The sequence below is a fragment of the Gambusia affinis genome, linkage group LG07, assembly GCF_019740435.1.
Source record: "Gambusia affinis linkage group LG07, SWU_Gaff_1.0, whole genome shotgun sequence".
Lineage (NCBI taxonomy): Eukaryota > Metazoa > Chordata > Actinopteri > Cyprinodontiformes > Poeciliidae > Gambusia > Gambusia affinis.
The window spans coordinates 7,338,200-7,356,609 of record NC_057874.1 but is presented as its reverse complement, the minus strand read 5'-3'; the positions used below and the strand labels follow the sequence as shown (position 1 = coordinate 7,356,609).

The following is an 18,410-nucleotide window of genomic DNA, read 5'->3' as shown; positions in this document are numbered from 1 at the left end:
AGGAGGGTCAGCGGGCCAGAGGGGGGAAACAGGAGGTGAGATGGAATATAATAATGACAAACAGACCCCTGGCCACGGCGTCCGCAGCTTTGTCTCAGGGGGACCTTTCCACCTTGTCATGTCCAAAGACCTTGTGCGGTACTCCACAAAAGGACAGGAAATAGACAAAAAATAAGTTGTATATGTTTGCCACTGCTGCCGGCCTAATTTATTGGCCCAATGATTTGCTGATGTGTCTGAGGCTGCATGCAGCTCCGAGCGCTCGCCTGGAACCTGGGGGCCTCGCTTCATTAGGCGCTCACACCCTTAAGCTGCTGACATTTCCAAACTTGTTCCCCAGTCTTCTAATTGTCATGAAAAATTGGACGGAGTCGCCCAACGCCGAGAAGCTCGGGCGCCGGGTCTCGATCCGATGGCATTTCTCGCGGCGTCCCGGTGTCATTTGGTCGAGCCGGGCGAACGCGCCGAGCGACGACACGCTTTCATTTGTCCCTGATGGCGCAAGACACGAGGAGGGGCAAAACCCCGACGCCGCTCGTGAACGATGGGGTTTTATGAAACAGAAAGGGCAACAAGAGTAGAGTTTTAAACAACTGATTTATTAGGGTTAACAGTGGACAGCGTTCATACAAACACTGGACATGTATGAAAATGTTTCTAGGGATTATTAAAACAATAGAAAAGCTGCCATCTTGACCAAAACCCTGGAGCTTAGAGTCCTGCAAAAAGTATTTGCACCCTTACAGATTTTCTTTTTGTTTGGTTTCAGATCAATAAACACATTTCAACAGCAGACAAAGACAACCAGAGAAAATGCCGTTTTTATTTTTCTAAAATAAAAAAGCTCACCAAACCTTCGTAGCCACGTGTAAGGAAGTATTTACCTCCCTACTTTTCAATCATGAATTAACTGCAACTAACCACGTCTGTGAGAAAGCTGAGTCTAGTTTCAACGGGTCAGACCTAGAGAATAAAAAAAGTCACATAAATGGAAGCTGTCTGGCAACATGAAGTAGGGAGAATGATCTGACATTAAGCCGAGATGTTCTGATCTTAAAAGATTTCAAAAACCCTCTAATGTTGCTAAATTAAAACATGTCTGCAAAGAATAATTTCTCTGCAGCAATGTATAAGAGCTCAATAGCAGTTGTTAGGTTTAGAGGACAATTACTTTTTTCCCATGAGGCCAGCGGCGCGGCTGTTCTTCTTCCCCTTTCTTTCACTTTTCAAAGCAGCGAAATCATTGCTTTTATTTTTTTATTTACTTACACAAATTGTTGTTGTTTTTTTTATCTCTGATAATCAAACTTATTTGATGATCTAAAATATTGAGGTGAGACAAAAAAAAAAAAAAAGCAAAAACATAAAAACTTGTTTTTTTTCTTTTTACAGCATTGTAGATTTAGGAATGTTTTAAATACACATTTTCCTGTTGAACAGCATAAAACACCCTCACATGTGCAAAATGTCCTTGGCTAACTCGTGTTTACCATTTCCAGAGGATGCACACACTGACAATATTCATTTTCATTGCTCTAATAAATCTTTTTAATTCCATGAGGAATTGTAAAACAATAATAAAAACTCACACACACACACACACACAACTAATTTTGTAATACACTTAAAGATAAATGCTAAAATGTGCTAATATTTCACATAAACCTTAAAATCACACATAAAGCTCAGCCTGCTTTTGGTCCACACCTGAGATGCACCGACAGACAATGAAAAAGCAGGGGGCAAAAAAATCTGACACACTAATAAACATGGAATAATGAAACACTGCGTATAAGTGACCCGCCATGTTGGACAGGGACTCTGTCTGGACTGGGATGTTACTCAGGCAATGCAAGACGATGATGTTGATGCTGCCACCACTACTTAGTGTTGGTAGTTTGTCTTTTTTTTCCTCATAATTTACATTATTAGTTGAAATGGCACAGTACTTAAGTTAAATAAAATTATTTTATTTTGAGCATAAATTCTAATGAGTGCACAATTTAGTTAATAGTGTTTCTCTTTTTTTTTTGAGGTTCTGCAAACAAAAACCAGCTGAAGGTTTTATGTGTTTTAAGTTGGTGTTGCCACTTAGATTGCAACACATGCACACATTTCCTTTTTAACATGAAATAATCAGCAGGTATCCTACAGTATATGACCTAGACAAGAAAATATTAAAGTGATCAAATGAATTTGAAAAGGAAGAAATTCAATTCTTTTTTTTTTCACAGTTCTATAAATTATGTAAATGTTTCTCCAATATTTAGGGAATTGTCTTAAAAGCCTAACAGTATATATTTTGTTTTTTAAACATATTCATTCTCACTGCCTCACATGTAACAGGATCACAAAATGCGGCTTTATATTCCAGACAGAGAAGGAAAAACCGCCTTAAACTTAAGATAGGAAAATAAAACCATAGAATATTGTAAAATCTGTTGACATCACACCTCCTGTATTTACTTCAAAATTCCATCATGTCCCTCCAAATATGGCTGTCGTCTTGAGGTATCTTAGCAACAGGCTCAGTCAGTGGGTGTGAACAAATTCTACAGAAACAGAGGAACTGACTGGATCCTGTCGCAAAGACGGGTAAAGATCAGATAAACACGGAGATGTGGGGGGAAAAAATGCAGCATTTTAATTAATGAGTGAGTAAAATCTCAAATAGCAGTTTTTAACTAAATCTGCTGTTTAGAGAGCATATTTAGTTTTACTTTTGATATAAATTTGACGGGACACGAAGCCCAAATTCAGCAAATCCTCCATAGATCGCTGTTAGAGAACCGATATGTTGGTGTAATGGAGACACAGAGTCTCCAAAGAAAAATCAGGATAAACACTATTCACTAACACTACAGGCTTGACTTCTCCAATGTTTGAGATAATGCTGCTGACAATGAAGCATGAGTTAAACTATACGGTGGGCAGAGTACCCAAAAGAGCAGCACTACTGCAAAATATACTTACTCAAGTGAAAGTAAAAAGTACCGGTCCAGTTAATTAAGAGTAAAAAAAAGTATTTGGTATAAAGTCTACTCAAGTAGTGTGTAACAGATTACATGATCAATCATTTAATGTTTGAAAATCATATTTTCAGACGGATCAGAATATAAAAATATGTGGATTTTTTGGGGGTATTTTAAGGATGAAAATGAACATCATTCATGTAGATAACAAAAAATGAAATGAAATAAAATAATAATAATAATAATTAAAGAAGAACATTTTTCCAAATCAAATTCATTGGACAAAATAACCTTATGAAACTTTAACAAAAAACTGCAGGTGTGTGTCTGTCTGGTGATTTATTGCTTAAAACAAGTTTGTTTTTTATTTTTATTCAGTGGGTAGAGAATCCAGAAATTTTACTCAAGTAAGAAAAACGATACTTCATAATAAAATTACTCAAGTAAAAGTAAAAAGTGAAGTGTAGTAAAAGTACTTCTAAAATTGTCTTTTCTTTTTCTTTTTTAGTTACTCCAGTAAATGTAATTGAGTAAATGTAGCTAGTTACTACCCAACTGTGAGTGTTGTGTTAGGGCCGTGTTCGTCTCTTTCACCTCAGAGTCCATCAGTTCCATCTGGGCCTCTGAGCCGCTCGCCTGCTCCTGGTTCTCCACAGAGTTCTGGTTCTGCTCTGTTTCTTTTCCTCTATTCGCTTTCTCCAACCTGTTGTAGTTATAGACGTTCATGACGAAGAGGAAGAGCCCACCAGTCGTGATCACTCCTCCACACATGAAGAAAAGGTACTTGTAGTCATCAAAGATGTCCACCAGTAACCCTGGAGCAGAAACATGCGAATTCAAAGTCAAAACAGGAAAAGAAAGCCAGTTTACCGCTTTATTACAGCTCTGAGAGCGAGCAGGAACTCGGATTTGGACAACCAGAGTCTCATATGCGTGTGCGGGAGGAAACGAGTGAGGACAGGCTAATTTGAGAGGAGCTGCTTTGGAGCCAACAGAGAGCCGCTGAACCCTTTCTGGCCCTCCTGTTTTTCCAGGAAGACAATTTGGACGGCAGACGCGAAGACCATTCTCAGAAACCTAAATGCGCAGAAAGGGTCTGCAGAAAGATGACAAATGGGCTTCAGATTAGACTTAAAGCTCCAGGTTTCCGGAAACCAAAGAGGCTGGGTTACCTTCATGGAAAAGGCAGTGAAGGAAAAAGATGAAAAAATCCAACACTGTCCAACATGGATATTGATCCGTTTTGTATTTCTACTTTGGCGATTCAATGGAAAGAGACTGGAAAGCAGAAACCGAGGGAAAATAATTAAATATGGAGACGTTTGCAAGAATCCTGCTCTAACATATCGCACTGTAGATGATCTACTTAAAGAAGAATCAAGTCTTTTTTATGAACTTTCTAGATTAACTAACTAACTACCTGCCACATTACAGAACCCATCACATTGAAAGAGCATTTTAGCGGAGGGTGAAAGGACCATTAAAAAGGTTTCTCTCATCACGTTCCAGCTTTGCAGCAGATGATGATGGGCATAGTATTTGTGTATGCGTATGCACCGTGAGGGGTCATTTTTCATTCTGTCTCTCAATGCATTATCTGATTGATAGCACTCATCTGGTGCCGGTGCTCAGATGACCACCACCCTCATTAAGACAGTCCTTGATTGGCTGAGCAGTAATTATGTCCATCTGGCATAGTCACCCCTTTCTTTTTTTTTTTAGTGCCTTCGCAGCCTAATTATGGCCCAGGTACAGGACTTTAATGACGAGGGTTTGAACTGAGCATCATTAAACACCCAACGCAAAAGGCTAATTACCCTCACTTACCTCACTTCCTCCTAATTGGCTTGACCTGGAGGTTCGGAGGAGCAGTAACAAGCAGATACGGGATACATAACGATTGTGCCCTCTGGAGGAGAATGTTACACGAGCAAGGAGGCACTTATTTGGCCCCATTAAAACGGGCCCCTCAGAAAGGGGTCGCTCCCAGTCAAAACTTTTCACTTGAGCGAAAAGCCGAGAGAAAGTTTATCTGTCGAAAACCCTCATCTTTCCACTCTCATCAAACGGAGCATCTTCTAAATGACCGCTTAGTTTCCTGAGGAGAGGTACTTTATAAATAATAATTACGGCAGAGAACGTGCAACAGATGTAGCTGCTAGTGCTACACCAGTGGAGAACACCACTGGATTTCTAACCACACTAAAACAAAACAGAAAACAATCTAAGTGGAGGATAACAGAACCGCACCAAAAATAAAAATTGCGCACAACGAACATTCTGCAACAAAGCCAAGAACTATCCTTGGTTACATCAAAATCATCTTAACTTTTGCCTTATTCTGTTACCTTACAAATGTCTTTGATTATTTTGTTCATCTCAAAGGAGAAATAAAAAAAGTAAATATCTAAGCAGGATTTTAAACTTGCTGGTTTAGTTTACACTGTTCACAGTTTCATTTATATGTAGAGGAAGAACAACAACAACAACGTGGATATTGGAGCGTGGAGTCTGATACTTTTCTAGTTTGGATAATTTAACTCCAAGCACACAAAAACTGGATTTGCATACTCTGTAGGAAATTTCATTTTTCCTTTAAGTTCTTTTCCTTCCCTCCTCCTTTTCAGATTAAACTGTTGACAAATCAGCCCATTATCGCCCTCTACTGGGCTTTAAGGAAAGCTGTGTGCAACTCAACTGAAAGTGAGGTCCAAGCGCCAACCTTTGCAGAGACGGAGAACGATGAGACCCTTACCAAACTGGGCCTTTCAAGCAAACCTAAACAACCCTAAACAAGCTCAGTAGTAATAATTCATCTCTCTTAAAGTAAAAACAACATTTAAAACAAAGATTTAGACACTTAGGTATTGCATTTTTTGGAAGTAGCTTGCTTCCTAACGATCACACGCCCATATAGATTTATCTGACTTTACATTATCGACTTGCTCTTTGGTCTGTGATGTTGCAATATTTGGCTGCAGCGATCTGAGAGCGGATCTAGTTGTGTAATTCTGAGACAAAGAGTGAGATTTGTACACATAGCGAGATGCGTTTCAGGACGAATGCAAAGGAGCGACAGACAAATCACATTGAGGGAGCGTTACCTGCAGCCGGCGGTCCCAAGAGCATGGGGAAGCACTCTATGATGGTCACCAGTCCAACAGCACTGGGGAAGCGCTGGTTTCCCATCAGGTCCATGAGGCATTCAAATATCAGTGCGAAAACCATCCCAAAGCCCACTCCGAAGAACACAGCGTAGACCACCAGCAGCGGGTAGGTCGTCATCAGGGAGCAGAGGAGGTGGAACGTGCCATTGAAGACCATGGCGAAGCTGAAGAGGAACTGGATCCTCGGCCTGACCCACTTGCTGTTGGCTACCAGCCCCGTGAGAGGCCGAACAAACATGTCGACGAAGCCCATGACGGAGAGCAGGTAGGCGGCAGAGTACTCCTCTACGCCTCGGCTGACTGCGTACGCCGACAAAAACACGATGGGCGCGTAGGCGCCGAAGATGAACATCACGTTTCCAACGAGGTAAATAACAAAGCCCGGATCCTTGAAGAACGACAGATCCACAAAGGTCTTAACTTTTTTCAGACGGCTGCCTTTCGACTTTGCGTTGTTTGACCGGTCCACTTCCTCCAGTGGCGCAGAGTGCCGAGCGACAGGTCTCATTACGGCCCCCGCAACGCAGCAGTTTAACATCACACCCCCGAGGATAAGCAGGCTTCCTCTCCAGCCAAAGTGTCCTAAGAGATACTGGTTGAGCGGGGCCAGGAAGCAGAGGAACACCGGACTGCCGGCCATGGCCAGGCCGTTGGCCAACGGGCGCTTGGTGAGGAAATATTTACTGATGATGGTGAGAGACGCGTTCAGGTTAAAGCAGAGTCCCCAGCCTGTATCCAAGAGTGTGGGGGGAGAAGGAAAATTAACATAAATAAATAAAAGAGAGTCACATTTAAAATGCTTAAGAAGGAAAAGTTGTGCTGAAGCTAAACTCTAGAGGGTCCTCTCCTAAATTAAATCAAAACTGATTGTGCTCCGTGTTCATTTAGGTTTCATCTCATTTTAGTTTTGCCGGCTAAAATCTCATTACAGAATCCTGGAATTATTTCAGAAATAATTTCTCCATTTAAGTAGAAATAAATTAGGTAGCCTGGGTAATACATTCACTCTCCTACCTTCTGCTCTGGACATATTAATTTAATAGTGCCCTAATTTAAGGAAGATGAAGAGCTACAGCTACCTGGTTGCAGCGCTAGATTTTCTCCTTCCAACGTCAATTTACTGCTCTGCTCGGAGTTCACAGGTACGTTTCTCAAACTCATTAATTTTTATAAACTAACTTTGATGTAGTAGGGAGACAGTGTCTGGTTTTAGTTTGTAAAATTTAGTTTTAATAATATTATTGTGTAGTATGTCTTTTAAAAAGTTATTCACAGGAGCAATGTCTGTTTCTGCTAGACAAAGATCTGAGAAACCGGCAATGAAAAGAAAGCAGGAATGACTTTAGAATAAAAGAGGAAAGTTTTGTTTTTTTTCTAAAATATGTTTTTGTTTTCACATGCCAAAAGAAAACAAACATGCTGATGCTAATTAAGCTAGCTTTTAGCTTGCTGCAAGTAGTTTTCAGAACAGTAAAAGTTGCATGTTTACCTTGATTTAACTACACACAATATCAAATCATTTTTTATACTATCAGCAGAATTTAGGTGAATGTCTGTTTTACAGCGTTGATACAGCAGCTATACTGAGACAACTTCATCTAAGCCTTCACACTGATAACCTACGCATACATGCTCTTAATGCTTAGCTTCAATAATAATAATAGTAACTGTAAGCCAAATGTAATTATTTACAGTATCCCACTTTGTATTATTTGTTAAGGCTGTGCAGAAAGCAACGCAGAAGATATTAACTATAACAGGGGAAACAAAAACGGTGATGTTGATATAATTTACATTAGAGTTAAACTAATATGACGATGAATTTTTGAGAAAAAATAAAAATCTTTTGGTTAAATACATATTATGTAGCAAGTAGGCATTGGTTGGTACCTGCTAACAAGGTATACGAAGGTTCTGAAGAGTCACGGTTTCAAAACATCTAAAATTTTCCTTCTTCCCCTCCTTTCCACAGTTTAAAGTCCTTTTAACGAGACGCAGCAAAAAGTACTGAACTATTTCCTGTTGTGTAAATCACTGAGTCTCGGCCTGGCTTAAAAAAAGCTCCAGCTCTACACACTTTTTTAAAAATAACCTTTTATTGACTGCAATAATCACATTATTTTTGTATATTTTTATTTTAGCGGCAGCAGGAAAACTTGTTGCTTTTCTATTGGAAAATGATTACATGATGATGTACTTTTTTGTGGGTGAGAGGCATTTTTTACTCAAGGTTACTCATACTAGCCTGTACCTAGTGGCAAAAGGTCTTTGAGGTACGGAGGATTAGTAAGTAAAGAACGACATTGGTTGCCATTTATCTGACTTTGGACTTCAACCAACACTGACGGTTTCCACCAAAGGTACTCGAAATCAGCGTCCAACACCAGTATGTTTGCAGGCACCGACTATTGTCTTTACTGAATCTCAACAGGAAGAAAGAACATTAGAGTAAGAGTGGGGGAAAAATGAAAAAGTCTTAAGTTTTTTGCAGTAAACGCTTGTCTATTTAGCTACCTTTTCTAGATAAAGCTGAATGATGCCATATTGTCTCTATGCAAGGCCTCAAGGGAACTAAGCTGTGCCCCTGGGCACAGGACACAGCTTAGCCACTTGCTGGGACTATTAATGCTTCACAGGAGCCTTCGGCGGAGTAATGAGCCTCGTAGGGTGGCGGAGGGCCCCCACGCGACGCTCTTGATTGGAGACTGCAGGAAGGCGACGGAGGCCGATTAAAGCCTATGCTCTCTGGGATCAGAGATAGTTCTGTCTTAATTACTGTCATGGCGCTGGTTCTCTTGCCGCTCTAACTGCACCTCAGGAGCCGAGGCAGATGCCCAAAGCCCAGAAACAAATGGCACAGAGGCCAAATCGGCGGAGGCAGCTCTGCATCAAGAGCTTTTTAGCAAATACAAAAAAAAAAAAACCTCTGCAAATTCTTCTGTCTCTGAGCGAATAGTCCATTGAGATCAGGAACAGTTAGCAAAACGGCAAGAGAAAGCGTTTTGGATCTCAAAATAAGTTCAGTAAATCTTGTCGAACAACATTCAGGCAGCTAAGGTGTTACAAAAAGCAGCCAAAATAATCACATTTATGATACCAAAAACAAACAAAAAAAATTGAACTGCACCTCCAATGATGCCAATGCAAAGGTAGAGGTAAACGATGGAGCTCCCAAATGAGGCCGTTACCATAGAAACCCCACACATCAGTCCGCCCATCATGACCATTGGTCGACTTCCAAAGCGACGGACCAACACGCTGCTCACCGGACCTGGAAAAGAGGAGGAGAAAACAATAACTGGGTAAGTCTTTTATTACACTTCTTTGTAATGTCTCCGCATTTTGTCAAGTCAAAACCCAAAATTCCAAAGTATACTTTATGTGACAGGCCAACATGAAATGAAGTGTAGCAGTGAATGAAATGAAATAGATATACGGTCCTCACGTTGCTGTTTTCCTAACATGTTTTATTCCCTATTGGTCCCATAGATTACCGTACATTTGGAACTGTACCATCTGCAGAAAGCTGGTGATAATTTTGAACGCAAACAAAATATTTTTTGTAATGCTACTTTTCCCTTAGGCTGCATCTCTAAAAGTTTGTAGAAAGCGTCTATGTCAGAACGTTGACCTGCCACGTTCCCTTCAGAAGAATCAAGCTGCCTCATCTATTTGGTAGTTGGTAATACGTTCATGTACCTAAACTATGGGTGAAAGTACCTCAGACTAAGATGGTGGAAAACCTCCTTTACCATGCACTAAAAAAAAACAACAACAAAAAACAGTTCGGTGACTCATTACACTTCCCTCTGATACTGCGCAGCCTTTTGTTTAAAGATCAATCAGCAAGTGAACAGTCTTTCATATCCTGTCAACCTTTCCGTCATTATAACCTTGACTGAAAGAGTGATGTTGCACCGCCAGTCACTCTACAACCTTCTACGATAAGGGCAAGCTGCACATTAATCTGACAGGTATTCAGCCGAAATATGTACCAAAAATATTCCACTGAATCAAATCATTCTGACAAAATGCATGTTTTAGATTTATAGTTGCTTCATTCAGTTGACCTACTCCAGATCAGAGTCCCTCAATGTTTTGTTTTTCATGGATGTAAATGTTGGTGTTTTTGTTGGGTTTTTGTTGTTGTTGTTGTTGTTTTTTTAATCCTTTTATACTTTTTTCACTTTTCCATTTCCTCCAACGAGGAGGATGTGACGCGTTGGGGATGTGGTTGGGCTGTTGTGGGTCAGGTGCAGTGGCGGAGAGGGGCCTGCGCCCCGAAAAGCGTAGCAGTTCCAGCTGCGTATATTTAAAAGTAGCAGGCACTGTTTGAAAAGAAAAAAAAACAATATATATTTATGTTATATATATTACCATACGGATTAAATTAAAGGTTTAAAAAAATCTTCACGTGTAACATCTTTCTGTTTAAATATCTCACATTGCAATGTGGGACACCTGCGGCTTTAAATCCGGTGTGGCTTGTGCAGTGCAAAACTGATTTTCTTTCTAAAATTAGAGAATGCGGCTTTTAATCGGGCGAGCTCTGTAGTCCGGTAAATATGGTTGGTTATTCTGTGCAGTTTTGGGATAGAAATCTTACTTCTTCGTCTAACCGGTGAAGCCTGTTTAAAACGCCTGTTTTCTTAAAGAGCACAAATTTGCTTCCTGGCAGAAATAGTTAGCTAAAACAACTTGCAATGAAGGTGCAAATAAATATTTATCATCACTTTTATTTTTATCACAATAGCGCCACAAAATATTGTGATACAATATGAAGCCAAATCTGAAGCCATTTTTGCTAAGACTTTGTTATCATGATGCCATTTAGTCAGAGGTCTGATTGATTTTTGTCAATGTTCTGACACCTGAGGATGTTTTTTCCTAAAATGTACAACGTTAGCAAAACATTATTAGTTTTGTAAAACAAAAAAAAACATGTTTGTATTTAATGCATTCTAAACTTGTCGTAATTGAAAAAACAGGGAGTCGAATTGTTACGTAGAATTGAACAACAAACAAAAAAACTGCAGTTGTAGCTTTTTCCCGTGCTCTAATTTTAATAATTTATGACTACGAGAAGGAGTCTGGTAAGAAATTTTCCAATGTGTCAAAAATACAATTAATCACTCCAATTAATAATACAGAAATTATTTTAGTTTATTGAAAATTGACACCAGTGGTAGTTCTAAATACAAGTAAAGCGAAAGACGACAAATAAAACATCACAAAATCTTTGCTTTACGATCTGAGGTCACACTGAATAAATTGACTGATAATCATCGAATTCTTTTTTAAACCACGTAAAGCACATTGTGTTAGATTCAAATGTACGAAAAGGAAAGTGCTGCATAAGCAAAGCTTCGTTCATTGATCGATTGATAATGTTTAAATTACAGCTCAAATAACTTCCAGATGCCTCCCTAAAACGACCTTGTTTATTTCCGTATACGCCAGTAAAGGCTGAAAAGAAAATTCTCTCTATATGATTTTCAAAACGAATCTTTCCAAACTCTATTTACTGTACAGAAAAATATCTATACTGTGGTTTTGTTTGGGTTTTTTTTTTTTTTATTTTTTTTTTTTACCATTAAGGAGGTGCCCAGCAGGGGTCAAAGACAGCTCATCATTCTCAGTGCAGCCGCGTCCCCGTAGACCATCTCTCTTTCTGCAACCATTTCCATTTCCATTATAGGTTTATCATTCCGACTCCTTGAGTCAGAGGTTTTCTGAAGAGGCTGTCATGTCTCTCCCATGGGGACCCGGTGTTAGACCCCAGTGTGCTGAACCTTCCTCTGATATATCCCACTGTCCCTCTCCTCCACTGGGTGACATTGCTGAAGCCTCGCCAAGGACAATATGATAAAGTCCTGTGCCTGAGCCACGGCAGAGCGGTATATTTCACCGCTTAGGCCTCCCTGAGCTCAGCACAGGTAGATTACATGCCCCGCTTTCCTGTCACCTTGAAAGCAGCCACCCATGAGCTCATGTGAAGCCTCCACAAGACTTTGATTTAGTCATATTTTGTGTCATCTACCCATGACCCAAATCCCCACAGATTGAAACGAGATGCACATTTATTTTTCGCGCCCTGCCCCGGCAGCTTGGCGGGTCTGGTTGCTCTGTAGTGTTTGATAGCTGGTGGAAAAGAGAGGAAAAAAAACAAAAACAAACACATTTCCCTTGTTGCACATTTGAAGTTATTAAATTGACAACACGACAGCCTTTATTTGGCTCAGGCAGTAGACTGGACAACCCGTAACAATTATAAAAGGACAAAATGGGTCAGAGGAGGGACACGACACACATAACGCCAAGTAAGTAAAACCAAATAATGAGGGTGATTGCTACACAATACCTATATGATCAAAGGTATGAATTGATTAAAACAACATATAAAAACAGAAAATTGCAAAGAACAAAATATATCTGCCACATGATTAGCAAACATTGTAGCTAACTGCTTTTGCCTTCATGAATATAGTTCAGTATTTATATACAAGTGTGTGCAGCAGTGGAGGAAAAGGGCATCTGTGGTAAATTTACGGGAGCAGCCAAAGAGTGGTCCAACAATGTGAAGTAGGATCGGCTACAATGGTCTCATGGCACCAACACTCGAAACCAGACATTTACAAGCACTTCATAAAAAAGGCACTGAACCCTTTTTTTAAAATGTCTGACATTAAATCAGACTAAACTTTCCCCGTTTCACGTCAGTGAAGGGTTCGCAAAATCATCTCTTTGCCAAGTGCCAGTGTAATGAGACAGAGGGAAAAGAACTTCTGGGATCAGAGAAGTCATTTTAATGTAAAAAAATTTAAAAATATGAATGTCTCCCTGAATGTAGAATAAGATAAATGAGAAAAAGGGCATATTCCAAATGAGTTTTGAATTTGGGTCAGGTGACTAAATCACACTGGCAACACTCGTCCCATTAGCCCCCCTAAAGCTACGTCAATGAGCGAAGCCACTCATGTGAAGCCAATTTATCCATTATCTGTCTGTAGGAATGAGTTGACTGTACAACCACACACTGCTTGCTCTCTTTGTGAAGAAAAATGTTGGGTTTTTTTTCCCCAAGGAAGAATTCAAGCTTTAATGTGACACGCTGGGGTTTATTTTCTATAGCTTAGGTCAGAAAATGCACACCACAAACTATTGAATATTTTCAGTTGTTTCTTATGTATTCAAGCATTTCTGTTTGTACATTTTAACTGCAACTCCCTTAACAAGGCATTACACTGTTAAAAAGAGCAATTCTCTTATTTTAATTTGATCTAAAGCATAACAGTGTCACATCTTTCTAAGTTAACTTTTTCACATGAAGACACGTTGCCGTTTTGCAGATTTAAGCTAGCTAGCCGGATTCTGTGGTTCAGCCAAAACGATGCCTTAGTTTACTTATTGGCATGAGAGAGCCACAGCAATAAGCTGTTTTCTAACACCAATATATATATATATATATATATATATATATATATAAACTTCTGAATCCTAACTATTGTTGTAACACTTTGCTTATAAAAAAACAAACAAAAAAAGACGCCATTACAGTGACCATGACACATTTGGACCCTCAGATGAAGTTCTGATCAGTTCCTCATGACGCCTCTTGCCCCGGGAGCTTCAGCTGCCATGACACCATTGAGAAACCAGTATATAGTATATTAATACTGTATACACAGTTGTGTACTGTACACACTGCATCCCAATTGTGGACACAAACCTCCAGTTTGTATACAGCATACAAACTGGTTGCTTAAAACACTCCACACTGTTTGACTGTGTAAAACATGCTGACTTAAAGCTGCAGACTACAGACCTTGTGATGGATCACAGCTTTTAGGACACATATGTCCATTTTGGGCTCAGTGCAGCGCTATAAGTAAACGTCACCTGATAAAAAGCATACTATTGTACAATGGACATGGTAAACATTTGCACAAATTAAATTTTTGAATGAAACTGAAATGAAACTTGAAAAACCATTTTGCAGAAATGTGTGTGAGTGCGTGTGTACTTACCCAGACATCAGTTTTATATCACGTTACATAAAATTGCCATTCTGCTGTATTTAAAAACCCTGACCCTGCCTCACCTCAGTATAAATCTGTTTAAGACTAGGAGTTCATTTTACCTCCTGTTTCCTGATTAAGTCATTTAAACTTGTTTGCTGACTATTGAACATTCTGATAGCTGTAATTATTTCTCTGTTTGAACAGGGCAACGTAATAAAAACTCACCGCCTGCATACATTACAGCCAGCATGATGGAGGAAATCCATGCTATTTCACTGTAGCTGGCCCCCAAGTCTTCTTTGATCGGCTTGAAGAAAATGGACAGGGCTTTGGGAGTGGAATATGCAAATCCAATGGAAATATGGGCGCCAAGGACCACCATCCAGCCCCAGCCCCCGTCCACGGGCTTGGGACCCAACACATCTGCCGGAGCAGGCGGCATCTTTCTGTTCAGAGTGGATGACATTAATAAGTTGTCAAAGAACAAACACGTGTGATTTATATAGAGCTTCCTTTAAAAGAAAATCATTTAAAAATAATAAAACTAAGAATCTGTCACTAGGATAGAATAGGACACAATTGAAAATGTGCTTAAGCTAACAACCATGTATCATTGCTTGCGGTTCTGCTATGCTTTCTCCATTTTGGGATGCTGGCTTGACCCCTCGCTTTAAACGTCTTCAAAACTTTACTCCTGACCCGTCTACTTTGTTCCTTGATCTTTGTGAGGCTGTCTGTTCAACCCTGTCAATCAGATGGGAGCTCAAATGAGCCGCTTTCTACTGGAGGATCACTAATGTTTAACGGGAGTTCTCCTTTCCACTGTCGCCACATGCATGCTCAGCATGACAGACTGTTGCAAAGCTAACTGCAGTCAACTGTGCCCACATTTAGAATGAGAGTTAAAAAGGATGTTAATCTGATCTGTTGTGTCTTCTTTCATTGATGCGCAACAATATAAATAAATTAATTTTCTAACTGTGAGGCCCTCACAGAACAGCTGCATGTACACAGACATTAAATTGAGCAAAGTTAAGACTCCAGCAAAGCGGCTTTTGAATGCAACTGTAACGGGTTGAATACATGTGACAACGTGCACACCACACTTTTCAGACCCACTTGAAAAAAAAAATCTAAAAAGAAACCAACAAAGTAGACGGGGTTGTTGTAACGTCACAAAACGTCGATTTTTTCCCCGCACTGAAACATCTAATGGCGGATTCTGTTTAAAAGCTGTGGAATAACTTCGCTTTAAAATGTTACAGCTTCGGCCGCAGCTGTTTGTTTTGTTTGCAGCCTAACAGAAAACGTCAGCTTTTACGTCATCTTCACGCCAAGGATTAAAAACAACTTCGCTACAGATACGCGACAATACGGTTAATACAAGAGGTGCGTATTTTCAGCTGGGGAAAAAAAAACAACATTCAAGAACGAAGAGTAAGTTTCAAAAGCTCAAAAAAAAAAAAAAAACCTGAACACGCGGAGTTGGGTTATTGTTCGCACGTGGGCCGGTTATCGAAACCCTCAAAACAAAGCGTGGCGTGAATCCTAGCACTTTTCCCCGCGAAATAGTTGCCTTACCTTTCACCGAGCGCGGCTGGAGACCGTCTGGGAGCCCCGGAGAAAGAAAGAAAGAAAGACACAAGTTTGAGCCGCAGCCTTCTTCATTGGACGCCTAGTCACATGTTGCACCGTTTGACCGCAGGGCTTTTCTCCTCTTATCGCTGTTGGTGGAGGACCTGAGTGAGGCTGGCCCACTACATTTGACTTTCTCTCTCGTCTAGATCCATCAGTCATGACTCACTTGTCAAATGTAAAACAAATAAACTTCAATCTTAATAATTTTTTTATTATTATTATTACTTTTCATTTATGTGCAATGTGAAGTTCACAGTTGAGCTCAACAACCACTATAACCTGAAACCCAAAGAAAAAACAAATATTTCAAAGTAAAAGTGAGGAAAGGAAATTAAAACAATGGAATAGCACCAATGAATATGTATAGCAGATCTGAACAAGCTTCTTATGACACAGAAAGCAGTTTGTTTTAGGTTGTTGTTATGGCAAGACTGGTGTTAAAAATAATCAAAAGATGTAGCAAGATGTTACAAAAGCTAATAATGTACAACAGGGCAGGACAAAATCAATCTAATTTAGCACTCGTGCAGGTAATCTTTTTTTTTTTTCTCGTAAGAGGATTACACTACAATAACAAATTAGATAATCACATAAGGAAAGAAAATAATAAAACAGCCACTTGAGACGAGAAAAAGGAAATCACATCTATTTTGTTTTTCAAGTTATAAAAGAAACTGAACATAAGTTTAGAAAACTGTGCAAGTACAGCAAACCTATAGTACAGTATATTACACATCACAAAACAAAATTAAATACAGTACTGTGTATCAGTAGAAATCCTGAGAGTTCTCCGTTCCTGGTTCTCGAGTGGCCATGTTGGAGAGGCTCGAACCACACAGATCACGTGTGAAGGAGTGTCTTTTGGAGGTTATTGTTCAAGCAGTGTGATTAAAATCAGCTTAATGTCTTTCGAACAGTGGACCTTCTCTCAGAGAAGTAAATGTATCCTCAAAGTTCTTGCTGAATGCGACTCGTTGAAAGATTCATTTCCATGTAAACCTTCCTTGTTGATTGCTATATCTCTATACATTTACTGAAACGTTTTAGAAAATAGAGGGGCACTCTTTTCTGGTAATGTCAAAAAAAAACAAAAAACAAAAAAAACAACAAACGCGTGCAAGTGCTTCGATGACATGACAACCTGCATGAGAAAACTGAGCACTGGAGGAAATAAAAAAAATCAAATCACTTTGACAGGAAGGACAAGTCGATTGTGGGTTGTTGTTTTTTTTTTCTTCTTTTTACACAAGATTGTCTAAAAAAGCAGCACCAACAGTTTGTGCCCGAGTGACGGCGTGGTAGAAAAAAAAAAAAAAAACAAGATTCATGGCTGTTAGAACAAACTCCTGACCCTTGCGTCGGTCTTGTTTGAGGGTACATCATAAAGTTTGCAGTTAAGGACAACCGAAGTGAATAGTAATTCAGTGCAATGCTGAGCTGACATTTCAAATGTTCTTCATGAGGAGATGTGGATTTGGATGCCCCCCTACCCCCTCTTTTTTTTTTTTTTTTTTAGCCACAGGCACATTGGCATCACACATAATCTGCACCAAATTACACATCAGTCCAAGTCTGCACCCATGGAACAGCCAAACAGATACTGGTACTAGTACTACCATTTCCCCCACCCCACAAGCATACACAAGCAAACAAAAACATTAATGCACTAAGGTAATACAAGATAATAAAGCCTAATCACAGTTCCTTGATTTATTGCTACCACAAAATTAGTTTCAATGTCCACGACTATAACAAGACCTCAAATGCTTCTCTTTTTTTTTTTTTTTATGGCATTTTGTCAACCTTCTAGAAAATTACAACGCGAGGCCGAAAGCCAATTGAACATCCGAAAGCCAAGCAGAGCTTTTTACACGGCTGTTCTGAAGACGTCCCTTTTCTCCACGTCCAATGAATCTGAGGTAAACCTGTTAGCTGGTCGGAACTTGCTGCTTAGTGTTAGCACAAAGGTTTGACTCTGTCCTTATATCTCCAATGTGGAGAGTGAATACTCCAAGACTTCACTTAAGTTAAAATATATTTGCATATGACACACAACGGATGCCAACTCAAAAAAGTAAAAAAAATAAGTGTGAGCTGCATTCGATTGGTATCCAAAAAAAGAAACAAAAGATCTAGTTCCATACAATGTGGTTTCATATGCTGATGCTTGTGAAGGAAGATAGGGTCATAAAACAATCTAGGCATGGGCCGGTTATTGGAACACCAAGGCTTTCAACAACTAAGGATTCAAGGATCTGGAACGTTTTATGGAATATTTTTCATACAGGTGGATGTCCTTTTCAACAAGACTTCTGACAAGTTCTACTCTTCTTCCACCAGTTGCTCTGCACCACCAATCCTGGTTGGAACAACGATTCTGATTTTCCCTACTGCTTAACCAAAAGACAAGTTGATCTATTTGAGAGTTCCCATTACAAAAAACGAGAACACTCGTGTGAAATAAAAAGGAGCACCACCCAGCACTCTACAGGGGAACTCCTTGGTGCAGTTCAATACAAAATGCACATCAACTGGCACCTTTAACACACATTGGTGTGTTGCACCAAGACTAATTACTGAACTCCAGTCTTGGATTGTTTTAGCAGAAACAT

At 39.6% G+C, this 18,410-nt stretch overlaps 1 protein-coding gene across 2 annotated transcripts; it reads right to left on the bottom strand.

Annotated features, from left to right (window-relative positions):
• Positions 1-609: 609 nt before the first annotated feature.
• On the bottom strand, positions 610-17,884 carry LOC122834356 (monocarboxylate transporter 2-like). Of its 2 annotated transcripts, XM_044122734.1 has the most exons (5): positions 15,742-17,884; positions 14,386-14,606; positions 9,267-9,410; positions 6,077-6,868; positions 610-3,787 (listed from the first exon to the last, which is right to left on the bottom strand). In XM_044122734.1, exons 2-5 carry the CDS (start codon positions 14,600-14,602, stop codon positions 3,513-3,515), a joined length of 1,428 nt encoding a protein of 475 aa, XP_043978669.1. In that variant the 5' UTR covers positions 14,603-14,606; positions 15,742-17,884; the 3' UTR covers positions 610-3,512. The 2 variants fall into 2 exon arrangements, with proteins under 2 accessions (XP_043978669.1, XP_043978668.1); XM_044122733.1 differs by lacking the exon at positions 15,742-17,884 and having other exon boundaries at positions 3,300-3,787; positions 14,386-14,641.
• Between the last annotated feature and the right edge of the window lie 526 nt (positions 17,885-18,410).

Bases quoted from the DNA above. Each gene is read 5' to 3' on its own strand.
- LOC122834356 (XM_044122733.1), bottom strand. From the start codon at position 14,626: ATGTCATCCACTCTGAACAGAAAGATGCCGCCTGCTCCGGCAGATGTG. The intron at 6,869-9,266 runs GTGCAGTTCAAT...TCTTGGATACAG, and splicing joins TTGCATTGGCATCATTGGAG to GCTGGGGACTCTGCTTTAAC. The intron at 3,788-6,076 runs GTAACGCTCCCT...TTTCTGCTCCAG, and splicing joins CTTGGGACCGCCGGCTGCAG to GGTTACTGGTGGACATCTTT.